The 13,470-nt window shown below is 41.0% G+C and overlaps 1 protein-coding gene across 1 annotated transcript in view; it reads right to left on the reverse strand.

The window, feature by feature from the left end:
• The window catches only part of IGF2BP3 (insulin like growth factor 2 mRNA binding protein 3), a 111,909-nt gene that overhangs the window by 10,551 nt on the left and 87,888 nt on the right, over window positions 1-13,470 (reverse strand). The window contains exon 12 of the mRNA XM_074537413.1: window positions 471-590. Within this exon, the coding sequence (XP_074393514.1) occupies window positions 471-590 (120 nt within the window). The remainder of the gene's footprint in view (window positions 1-470; window positions 591-13,470) is intronic.

The raw sequence follows: 13,470 nt of genomic DNA on the forward strand, positions 1-13,470 counted from the left end.
GGAGCAGCACATGGGTGAAGTTCCACCACCAACATTTCAGCACGGAGCCAATTTGAGCTTGACAGCCCAGGCCAATCCATCTGGCACATACCAGGGGCTGCCACGAGAGCAGGGACTTCTACTGGGCTGCTGTGTTTAGGAGGGGAATTTACCCCACCAAATTTCACTTTACCTAAAGCAAGGAGAAAGCCTTTAAGCACTGCATCATTAAGGCACAAGTCTGTTTCTAAGACCACCAAAGTAGTTTTCTTTGCAGCTTATATTTCACACCTCAGGAGACGTCTGAAAACATGCTTCTAATTATCTTGTCTCAGGGAAGATTAAAAGATGATTTATAAACAAATGTACTATTTATCACATCATATTCTAAGCATGGAGTGGGGGAGGATGTTCAGGAAAGCACTGCTTGTGCAAACTTGCTGAAAGTGTCACGTAGAATAGGCAGAAAGTTATAGCTGGTGTAATAATACCTTAATAGATGCGCCTGCAAAACGAGAAAGTTGTTTGATGTGCTGTCCCTGCTTGCCAATAATAGCTCCAACTGCCAAGGCTGGGATGAACAGATGAACAGTTTCAGACTCGGGCTGTTGCTGTGGGGAAGAAGGAAAAATGCAGTGAATGTTTTTGAACATTATGAATCAGACTGACAGGAAAATGGGTACAGAACAGGCATGCATGGAAATGAGGGGGAAATAAGATTTCCCCCTGTGATGTCTGAGTATTAAGGGTCTGGCTTTTTTGGGAATCACAAAATGCACAGAACAAGAAAACCAGTTTGAGCCAAAAGAGGATTCTTTCATCTTGTATAAAATACTCACAATTTTAATGCATAAAACTTTAAAAAACAATTGAGGAGCTATTTCATTGTGAGGCTTTCACTCTTACCTGTAGCTGTCTGGATTCTCTTCCACATGCAAGACCCTGCAGATGAGGCTACTACAAGCAGAAAGAAGCTACTACAGCCTGAGCAGCAAACTCTTTCTAGCTATATTTTTAATTTTAGATTGTGCTGAGAGCAGTACAAAAAGCCTCAGAGTTACATATATGCTACAATTTCCTTTGTGTGGGAGTGATCTGGAATGATAGCCAGCTTGAAATCTGCCAGTGATTCCTCCTGTGTAACATTATGCAACAGTTGGAGCCCTGGCAGCATTCCTCACACAGGCTAGTAAATTAAACACCGTGTTTCTGAAAAGTGAGAGGACCCCAGCATTGCACCCACTGGATATCAGGCATCACTGCATCTTCCTGTTGCTTCCAAGCAGACACCCCAGCTGGAGAGCATGACACAATGCTCGAGATCCTCTCTACGTGCTGCAGAGCAATGATCAAGCTGCAGGGGTGCATCTGCCACAGTAACTCACAGCTCTGTTAGCAGCCCCAGAAGAGCCTGTCTCAGAGGAAGGAAGCACCATCAAGCACACACCATGCTACTGGACCACTGATCCATCCACTTCCATCAGGGCTACCCCTAAAAAGCATTTCACACAAGCCTCTCTTGGAACTAGGAGGTATTTAAGACACTACACAGCTCTCCTTCTAACGTTTTTCTTCCTCTGTGTATCCCTCTCATGTATTTTTGAAATTTGTTTTGCTCATCCTCACTAAGACAGACCAACAAGCCCTTTTTGTGCAGAGGTATTTTGAGACAATGCAGACAATCCTTGTCCTTGCTTTTCCAGTGCCCACCATGCACTGGGCACCAGCAAGCAGAGCACATGGGACCAACCAAACTCGTTGGGCTTTGCTCAGCTGTGCATTTTAATAGGGGTACAGGCACATACAGAAGCTCACCTAAACAGCTTTTTCCGTGATATTTTCAGAAAAAGCCCCACACTGCTATATGCAACACAAAGCAAAAAGCAGATGCAACCCTAAAAGCAACACCCCCAGCTTATTTTTAAATTTCAGTAACTACTTTCAAGGTTAAGTCTTTCAAGGCAAAGTCTCACTGCACTAACCATAAACAAATCTGAACAAAATGCTCATTTCCAAGTTTTACCACTTCATTTTCAGCAAACACAAGTCAACTGTAACCTCAGGGGAAACAAATTCCAGGCACAGCTCCACGTACCAGGTGAAGAAACCCCAAAATAGGATATTGGGAACAGAAACACTTGAGGCAATTGCAGCAGTTGCAGAGTTTACCCTGTGTTTTCACACATACAAGGCATTAGGATTCAGAGGCATTTCATGCTGGTTTGAATCCACATGGATGCAGCCCTCCACTCCCAGCCTCCCCACTGCCTTGCATGCTTTGAGGCCAGCAGCTTTGCAGATCCAGCTGGTTTTTAAGGCAGGCAGTAAGTCCCTGACCCAAATAACCAGAGCAACACAAAGGTGGCAGTCTGTGACCAAGGAGGAAATAACAACAATTAGAGAATGGGAAAAGGTAGGAGCACCTCTTAATCTGCCTCCAGATCAATTTAAAATGATCTCAAAACTACACCCTAAAACTACATATTTGTAATGAAAGATACAGCCACTTCAGTATATACTTATATATATATAGTTTCCAGAAGATTACTCATATTCTCCTCCTATTATTACAAACATCCTGAGTGTTGTCATAGTAAGTCCTTTTACATGTTCACTGTACTCACTTGATCTTTGCACTTCAAAAAACTGTTTCTAAATGGTTGCAAGTCCATGAAGCATTTAGGTTTTTCCAGTTTTGTTGCAAGGACCCATTGCACTGAGTGTAGAGGAAACCCCTCCTTCCAATCCTGACAGCTTATCCACCCCCTTGCTCGCTCTTCTTCTTCTTGACCCCTACATTCAGTTGTCCACACATACTTCAGCTCCTGCAGAAATCCACTGCTGAAATTTTCCTTCCACATGCTTCTCCAGCCAGCCTCTTCCAGCTAATTACTACAACACTGCAGCAAAGCAAACGTGTAACTGCCTTGGTTTTCAAGAATTTACACAGCTTCTACCTAAACCCACCTCCAGACACATTTCTGTACCATAGAAACAAATCAAACTTCATTATTTTTGTTTGCATATATTTCCTGCCTTCCCTCTGTTGCCCATCTGCCTGCTGAGCAGTTCTCCCCTCTCCTTCCCAAAGCTTGGTTTCAAGCCACTTTCTTGGCTGGATTCAATCCACCACTGAAATTCCTTTTTGCTGCCTCACACTCAAACACAAAATATGGGCAGCAAAGGCAACAGAAGACAAAAGATGTACCTGTGCCTTTCTAACTGTGCAATCACCTCACGGTAGCACCTTCCTCCCATCCTTCCTCATAGTTTTCACTTTTTGATACATTTCAACTTATTTTTTCGTAAAGGACATTTTTTTGTAAAGGACATTTTTTTGTAAAGGACATTTTTTCGTAAAGGACATTTTTTCGTAAAGGACATTTTTTCGTAAAGGACTGTCATGGTTTGACAAGGACATGTTTTCAAAAGTCCTTTTCTGTGAGTTATGTTCTTTAATAGTAAACTTGCATTTTGCTGTAATAATGATACATGCTTTAGGAATAGTGGAGAATCTGTCAATATTCAGCAGTTCAAACATTGGAATTTTTAAAATTCTTGTCTGGAGCACCACATTGGCATATACATGTAACTAACCAAATTCATCTCCAGTATAACATCACACAAGATTTAGAGAAATTATGTTATGGACACTGATTTTTAACGACTCAAAACCCATACTCCTCTTTTATTTTTTTCTTCTGGCAGAAATCAAGTCTAACTAAGGCTTTTGAGAGTATCACAACACCAAGTCCAAATTACTATCTGTCCATCTCCTTACCCACAATAATTTTTAAATCCTTTTGTATTTACTGGAAACCTAGCCTGCAACAGAAACACATCAAAACCTAATGCAATGACTACACCACCCATCAATCTTACAGATGCTTCTGGGGATCTCAGGATGGAACAAAATCAGCTATAATTTAATCTTACCCATGCCATGCCACATAAGTCATAGAGCTTTCCAGGAACTCCTAACATGAGTTACAGCAGAAATAGATTCCTAGACCTTAAACATATGTTAGAAGCACTAAATTTAGGGAACTGATTTCCCACTCTGTGAAATCTGAGCTTCAACGTTCACTCCCTTATAGCCAAGTCTGCTTAAATATATACTTACAATTTAAAAGCCAAAATATGTATGTGTATATATTTTTTGACAAGAGTAAGGTCTCCTGGACAATTTTCTCTTCTTCCCCATTCAGTTTATTTTTTCCCCCACATAAGGAAATATTTTATTCAAAGTCAGCCCAGCCCTGGGAACAGACAGGAATGCAGAAAGAAAATCTTTTTAGAGTAGCAGCCTAGGTTCACCAAGATTTGTAGTCCATGCACCCACCCTAATTTGCAAGTAGCCCTCTGCAGTATCTGTGATGCACAGAGCACCTCTTCTGCCTCAGCAATATTTGCAGTATGGGCTCATGGCCACCCAAATAAGAGAAGTTTGTCTTGTGTAGCTGTGGCACACAGACCACTGAGATATTCACGTCTATGGAGAACCTAGGTTGTTTTGGGGTTCTGTGGCTTTGTGTTTTAAGAGAAGAGCTCCAGGAACCAAGATTCTTAGATGTACAAAACAGATTCTTCAAAAGCATGGTGACCAGAATCAATTAGTTCAGTTCATAAATAGCTGAAAATACTTGCTTTGTTTCTGCAAAAATCAGTCTGCTTTAGTCACAAAACAGGGTTGATAAGGAATTTTTGTCTATATCCAGCACATTGAACTAATGAAAACAATTTCAAATGCTGATTTTGTTCATTAATTGGATTCCAATTTCCATCCAAATGTTGCCTGATAAAAATCAAAAGTTAAAATTAATCAAGTAAATAAGAAAAGCATCATTCATCATTTTTAGCAGAAAAAGGAAAATATACATTACCCAAAGCAAATGGGAAATTGCATACTTGTATAAATGGACATATTCAGTGTAAGCAAAGGTACAGACTACTCTAAGGCTTTCAGAAAGATAAGTAAAGTACACATATAAAATTCAATAAGTCAACTTAAATCAGATTTCCTGCTTGCTCATTTAAATCACGATTGAAAATGGTGATCTAACACAGAGATGGAAATCAATCTACCCCACTGGATGACACTAAGCAACTGCTGCAGCACACTATTAGCTCTGACTTTTTACACTAACACAACTCTTTCCTGGAGCAGCTTGGATACACCTCCCTCCACACCTCCTGCAAGTCCCTGAGCTCCAGCCATCTGTCCCTAAGCCCAACAGTCCATACCAACTATTTATCTTCTTTTTTAATATTTCCCTTTTAAATTCCCACCATCACCATCCAAGACAAACTGATCTGTTGGTAAATCATGTAACCCCTGGCTGCTTCCCCATTACTCTGGGCTCACCTGGAGCCCCTGCACTGCATGTAGCATCAGGATTAGCCCCTTCACTCCAGCCAGACCCTGCAGCCCTACTGGAGATTTTTCCAACCCTAGCACATTAACTCTTAGGAAACTGGCTTAGCACAGCCATCATCTTCTGGTTTCCAGAGTTTCAGCAGGAGTGAGGTTCTTCCTCTCCTTGGGATATTGCCACTAGTCCTTCAGCATGAGGGCTACTGCTGCACACCAGAGCTAGAAGCTGAGGTGTCCCAGCCAAGAAAATTTGCAGATTCACTCCTCTTTCTGCAATTCTTGCCTGCAGGGTTAGAAAGATTTGTAGAGACCATCTGCCCTTAGGATAAGGTCGTTATAACTTTTCTCTGTCAACTCCTGGTGCATCAATCCTACAAACTGCAGAAAGTCACACAGGAGGAGAGCTTTTCCCTTACCTGTTAGATTGTCAGAAGGAAAAGCATTGCTCCTCATCTCACACTTGGGTAACAGAGCCATAGCACAGCCAGGCAAGAATGAAAACTCAGGAAAAGTAAGCTATGACTCTCCAGAGTAGAGGGTGGTAGGTAAAAAAGCAGGTCCCAAGCCACTACAGCTGAGGGAAGGGACATCCTATTTGAAAAATGGCACTTGAAAAACAAAACAAAGAACAACAAATAATACACAGAAAAGCCAACAGAGATTTGCCTCCTCAGTTCTTCCCCAAGACGACTCCTCCTAGCTTGATTTTGGCTGATGATGCTGCTAGGTCAGTCCACAGCTCCCTCAGTCAGCATGAGTCAGGGCTCATGAGGGGGTATGTTTGTTATTTATGTCCCTCAAGTTAATTTGAGCATTAATCTCAGTCTTTTTCTGCAAGCCTGCCAACAGTACAAAATTTTTTCCAGTCATGTGCGTAAGTGTCTCCATAGACCCCTTGCTCCATCAAATGCATGTGGTTGGTAAATCCTTGGCAACATTTGGGATGAGGCTGTAAATCTTTTAAAATAATTTACCCACTGAAGTAAATAGACTTTTAAGCCAGACATGAATGGGAGAAGAATCAGATCTTTCCTGGTTCCTAAGCTTGTTATGTTTCATGCTGCAAATAAATTACCTTAGCACGAGACATTTATTTTAAGTCACAAAGTCATGTTATCCATTTTAAGTCAGCATCAGAATTTTTAGTTATGAAGGAAATAATTAAGAACTGTTTTAATACTGCATGGAGCTACCATTTAGCCTAGTGAGATACTGGTTTTGGTTTGTTTTTTTTTTTTTTTTTTACATAGTAAACAAATCCATTCGGCAGAAGTAAATTAATACAGACAGTAAGTGACTGCATTAAAAAGTTCCTTTTTTTGCTTTTCTATCCTCTTCCCAAAAACCATGATTACCAAGACAAGGCAGATTTGCAGACAGCTCATTCAGTCTTCAGAATACCCTGAGTTTGTCAGGAAGTGAGGTATCATATTATTCAAACCCTGTACCAGATCCAAAGCCAAAATTTAAACCATGTTTTTGCAATGTACTGTGAAGAATTATCCCGGCCCACAGCTATATTAAATGCTCTTATTTATTCAGTAATGAAAACTTGCAGCAAGGGGAAATGAACATTTAGCCAAGTATCCTTGAAGACATTCTAGTTGGATTCAACGCAACGATAAGAAATAAGCTTGAGATGACGGTGAAAGAAATCCTAGAGTATTCATTTTGCAATACTAGTGCTAAAACTTTAAGCCTTCATTGGAAACAAGGGGCTCATGAAGGAAAACAAAGTTTTAGCAGATAGGTCTAACATGATCCACAGTTTCATAACATCCTTGCAGATACCTTGTGGCACCATCTTGTACAATCACTGAGCTGAAGCGCTGCTGCCAGCACAAATCAACAAACTGCAGCCTGAACTCCCTGCACCCTCCAAGCTTTTTAGGTCTACTTCAAACAGATTTAGGTCCATGCTGAGAGTCTAAAGCTTTCTGCCACACTCACTGCCTGAAAAGCCAGGATCACACTCAGAAGAATTCTGCACTGCTGAATTCAGTCAGTCAAGCAGTAGCAAAACAATTTAAAAGAAGCAATGCCTATTTTTCACTTTGATTTGCACATTAAAGCACTGCTTATATTGCCATGCATGAACTGCCCAGCCACCATCCAGCCAGGGTTCCACCTTCCCATGAGCCCCAGGTGAATCCAAGATGCTCCCCTTTAGTGCAAATGCTGCATTATATGAGAAACACTCATGTCACTAGATGAACCAAGGGCATGACCCTTTCTGGGACACACAGCCCATGGAAAGGCCATGCAGCTCTACCTCTTTTCTATCAGCCCCAGATATTATGTGTGAGTGTCCTCTGTCCATCTAGCTGAGCTGGTCCTCTCCGGGTTGAAAATCTAAGAATGACCCTCCCTGTCTAAATTTCCATTTTGGAGACTACCACATTTCAATACCTGAAGTTAAAGACAGCTGCTTCTCACACAGTGCTCAGTACCTTAAGTGAGATGCCACTGGAATAATTTCAACTTATTAAACTTAGTACTACTACAATTAAACTTAGTACTACTCATTCCACTTCTTGGCTCTCAATTTTCCTACTTTTCATCATGATTGTCTCTGAATTGAGGATCTTCTTGGACTACTAGAAGTCACTAAAAGAACCACACATAGAAGTTTTTCCAACATGACAGCCTAGCTAGCAACAAGGGAGTACAAATCACAGAAGCAGAGAAGGAACATTTTCTGGCAGGCTGGTTATAAGGCATTTTACAAGCAGGAACTGGTTTGACATATTTCTGAACATGGCATGAACTTTTTGTTTTTGCAAAATCTGACTGGCCACAATGCCAAAAAAAGCAATCTGCCACCTTTTTTCAGAACAGACAGCCAAAATCAGAAATCAGCATAAGGAACAGATTGTGAAACTATGTAAGCAGGAATTTTGCTGGTCATTCACAAGCAGCAAGCATAGGTATTCAGTGTTGCAGCACTATGACCATCAAAAAGTGTATGCATATTAACACTTCCACTTCAAAAATAATAGCTGTGACTCAGACACACGGGTACTCAAAATCTATAGAAGCTGCCCACGAAATCACTGGCTTTGGAAGATGCAGGTACTCATCAGCTCTGGTTTATAAAGGCACTGCTCTCAGATTCCTTGACAGCTGCCAGAAAAGCAGGTTGTGTAAACACAAAGATCACTTATTTTTCCATCATGTTTAACAAACAAACCAGAGATGGAGCCAGATACAACAGAATGAGGACTTGACCTACTTTTGTTTCTGGCCTGAAGGAGCTCAGTACACCCTAGTAACAAAATATTTGGCACCTTAAGGAATTAAATTTCCCATTCAGTTTAACATCCAGAAGGTTTGGAGCCTGGTACTTAGGGCTTGAGACTCTGACATGGTCAAGGGGAACTCCAATTAAATCTTCCCACAAGAATCTAAAAGCAGGGAACCAACACAAATACTAATTCTCTTGTTCCAAGAAACTACAAATCTCTACAAGTATTCAATCTTGCAGTGAAGAAGAAACCAGTTTTATTTTAAAAAGCATGGATGACTAGTGATGTTATTTGCATTATGACAACCTGAGAACTCTAAAAGAAGCTATTAAGAATAACTGGAGGCTTCAACACCTTGACAACCTACCACTGACCTGCCAGATCTTGGAACATCATCGGGTGCCAGTTGCATTTTTCCTTCCCTCACCGAGGGGTGGGTCCATCTCCAGAGGCAGAATAGTCTGACTGCTCTGGACACATGTCCCTGACAGCACAGCATGGCAGAAGCAGGAGACTTTCAGCACAGTGGGAAGACCAACCATGTTCTCCACAGGGCAAAACAATCCCACAATGTTACACACCAAGAACTAAATTTTTTAGTTGTCAAAAAAAAAAAAAAAGCCTCATTAATGAATGAAAGAAATTAAGCATCAGTAAAGGCGTATTTCAAGGCACTAAGGCTGCAGTCTTCAAAAGGAGTCTAATTAGCAGGTAGATTTTTTTCAGACAGTGTTGTTGTCCTACAGTGCCCTCCTCAAGATTGCATGTGCTGCACATGTATGGTTCTAATTTCACCAATGTAAAATCATTTGGTAAAAGCACTGGCAAATCCTTCTTCATCCCCCAAAACCACATCCTCTTTTGGCTGCAGGACAGCTTCTCAAAAATCATCTACTGCTTAACAAGCTGGGCAAATTAGGACAAAGCCACTTGCTACCACACACATCATAGATGAACAGACATTACTGCCTCTGGGTAGATCAGGCATAACAGTTGCACAAATTAATCCTATCAAACCCAGACATCCAAAGGAGCCCAACTTCACCAAGTAAGAGTCAAAGTACCTGGAAACATAGGACAGTTTTTCCTCTTCCTTGTGTTTCTCATCTATGCTCAGGGCATCAAATGAAGGCCCTCAATGGAGCAATTTTTCATTTTAAATTACTTTTCTTTCCTGCCAAAAGCACAATGCAGTTATTTCTTCTCTTACTTCTATTCAATATAGAGGTTGTCTTCTTTACTATTATTATTTAAGAAAATGACTGGAGAATAAAGAAGGAATCTTTCTCTTGACCACAACATCTTCTAAGAAGAAAGTTTTCCATTGGCATGTTCCTCACCTGCAACAAAAAGCTTCAAGAGATGGCAAAAAAGAATAAAGGAAAGCAACCTATCAGCCTAACTGTACAAGAGCTTTTTTGTAATCAGAAAAAGGTGGTTTGATTTCTTGGGTTTGTTTATTGTATGAAATGACCTCTTCTTTGTTTTTGTTGTTTTGTTGGCTCTTTTTTTTTTAATTTTCTTGTTCCTCTCTGTCTCTTCCTAGAAGCCCATATGCATATCACATAAAAGTTCACTGTGAGGCTAAAGAAAAGGTTAGAAAGAGTGCTCTTTTTGAAGGCAGAGCTTCAAGAAGCCACAACAGGTGTCCAAAAAGGCCAGCAGAGAAAGCAGTCCCACTGCAAGCAGAGGAGCATCTCTTCACTCTAGCCAACTTTCACAGGGCTGAAGTTCATGTATCTCTTCCATGACCTTACAGAAGAAGAGGAGCAGCTGGTGTGAACTTCTCTTATGGAGAAAAGCTCTCTACTTCTCACCTTACTTTATGTTTGAGTTTAACTGCCATGAGACAGAATTAATTCTACTACCCTGTTTCAGGGCATTTAAGGGCAGGATGAGGTCTCCACAGGTTATCCCTTCTTCCCCCATGCCCTTGGGATGCCAAATTTCAGATCCAGAGGCTGCAAAAGAAATGCAGTTGGATGTAAAATTAAACATGCAAAGTTCCAATTATAAAAGGAAGGGCACAACCCACTTAACCCCAGTAGGTGGGCCAGGTGTATTAATTGCATGACTGTACACAGTTGGATTTTAAGATAAGGATTTCTTGTTTGCTTGAAGCTTTAAAACCTTCAGTGTTGCATGAGAACAAAATTCTATTCTTGAGAGACAAGTATGTGCATATTCTCCCCACAGTTCAGAAGACAGAAGCAACAACTCCATCAAAACAGCTTTGAGCAGTACAACACTACATCTGAAGCAGTTTGGCTGGGATACTTGCTAAAAGTACTTTCTTTTTTTTTTTTTTGGTGGCAACATATCTTCTGGAAAACATAAGCATGGGTGATATTCCCTTTTGCAGAACCTTACTCTCCTCCTCACAGAAATCCCAGCACTTTGTGCAGGTGCTCAGGTCACAACATTTGTTACAAGTGACAGTGGGCAGACCAACAAAGCTCTTGGCAATCGTGTCAGAGCTGCAACACACACAAGCATTTAAGTGCACAGCTAAGGAGAAAGATTTGAGGATAAACAGAAAGTGGTGGTTTTTCCAGGTCCAAAAGCAGCTGGACAAGACATTGGGTACAAATAAGCACAGAAAGGCTACTGGTCCTTAATATGGTCACACAAGGGCATTGATCAGTCAAAAAAAGACCATTAGCTTGATCCTATCACCAGGATCATAAGAGCAAAAGCACAGCCATTTGACAGTAAAAAGAATTTTTAGCTCTTAATACTTTTAAATGTCTCAGTTAAGTCCTACTTTTTCGTCAAACCATAAAGCATTGCAAAGATTCTCACGTTCTAATTTGTTTGTATGAATCCAGGAAAAAAATCAAACAGATCTTGGACTTTTGCAAGAAGAGATAGGAACGTTCAAGAACTGAAGCACAATATGCAATTCCATTGCATCCCTTTTCAGCAACTGCACAAAATGAGTGCTTTGAACAGGCAAACAGAACCTGGACTCTGCAAATAAACTATACAATTTCAATATCAAGGATTGTTGCTAGCAATAGGTAAAAATACAAGAAAATGGATGGTTAGCCTGCACTGCTGTGGAAATCAGACACTGTTAGCCACGTGCAAAGGCCATGTGCCCGTGTGTGTGTTTGTATCTGCCACCAGACAAGTACCAAGGACAACTTGTGCCTTCCTGTGGGGGCTCCACTGCCAGGACAAAGAGTAAAAGCAGCACCCAGATTATTACTGAGACACAATCTGCATCTTTTTAGATTAATTTAGCTGAGGTTTTGGTGCCGTAAATCACAGTTAACCATCAAGGAGCAAGGTCTCTGAGTCACATGGAAATCATTCTCCTGAACGTGACCCAGTCCAAGGAACTAAACACAAACTAGTCTTTGAAAACTGATAACATCACCATTTCCTAAGTTTGTGATACCAGAGTGTAGCTGAAGCAGCTGGAGAACAATGTTTATGCTCTTGTCAAATGTCTTAAAGGTTTGCATGAAGAGGGATAGGATGAAGCATCACACACGTTAGCACAGCCAAACCTATTTAACTACTCAGCCTCAAGCTCCTGAGTACAGAATGTTTCAGGAACACTTGGCTCCAGCTGTGTTTTGAGCACTCAGAACTGTTGCTAAGCCCTGGCACTGTTACAAAATCCTAGATCTGTCTATGCAGGTTTTTCCTCTTTATACCCATGTTAAAAAAGCAGAAGCAGGAATGTGACAGATCATTGTTTCAATAATTAAGATGACACTTCAGTTTCTTTAGGAACAAGTCCTACACAAGGTCACAGCCACACCTTGTCACTTGAAAGCAGTTCATATGAACCATCAGCTCCATATGGAAAACCTGCTGCAAATGCCCAGACTCACCCACCTGATTCTTCTGACCCAAGGGAGAGCCCCAGGCAAGTCCATCCCCACAATGAGGTGAAGAAAAGGTCCATACACAGATATTACAACAAAAGCTTCAAACCCACCCTCAGACACAGCACAGGGGTGTCCCAAGGCTCTCTGTATAGCTTTAAGCACAGACTTCAGACACCTGGATGCCAAGTGATGCTGCAGCTGAAACTGCTGGGGAGCACACCTTACAGGAGACAGGGAGGAGCCAGCCTTGAGCAGAAGGCAAAACTTGCACTACACACAAATAAGCAGGGCAGCAGCAGGATACACTTCTTTAGACCCTGATGCCAGCAGTGTTTTCAGAAAGGATTTCCACTTTCCTCAAAGGGATATCCTCAATATCCACTAATCCCTGCTCCCGAGCATAAAAGGACACGCACTGAAAACATGGTAAAGGGACTTGGGTTGTCCAAATAATGAACTTGGTAACAAATAGCTCATAGGTAAATCGACAAAGTCTCCCTGGGAGTTCTTCATTAATTTTACTTCTAAGACCTTGTTTCCCCAAAGCCTCTTTTAGACACCCAGATTTTATTTCAGTTTTTAAATCCCTCATGAGTTCTCCTAGATCTCCCCCTGTGGTTACCTTTAGCCTTTCAAAATGTATCAATTTCTCCTTCAAAATATAGCCAGACTTTTTCTCTTTCTACTTGTGAATGCCTCAATAACCAATTTAATCAGTGTCTGAAAAGCTGTTCTACTAGGGGAAAAAGTTAGAGGAGAGTAAAACTCAAAAGTTACAGAAAATTAATTCATACCCAAGTAAGACTTAAAAGCCTTCCAAATGGAAACTAATGCATCCATTAAAGGAATAGACTCATACTTTTTCTTGTTTTCTCTCCTCAGAGAGCAACAAGCACTCCAAGTAATTTGAGGGGCTGACTCACCTGAAGCCCACAGAGCCACCTGCTCTTTTCCAAATACCAACACATTTAAGTACAAACAGGTGAGATAATTCCCTTTGTTCATACATTTGCTTTAGAAGCCCTTAGTG

Source organism: Zonotrichia albicollis, chromosome 1 (genome assembly GCF_047830755.1).
Source record: "Zonotrichia albicollis isolate bZonAlb1 chromosome 1, bZonAlb1.hap1, whole genome shotgun sequence".
Taxonomy (NCBI): Eukaryota; Metazoa; Chordata; class Aves; order Passeriformes; family Passerellidae; genus Zonotrichia; species Zonotrichia albicollis.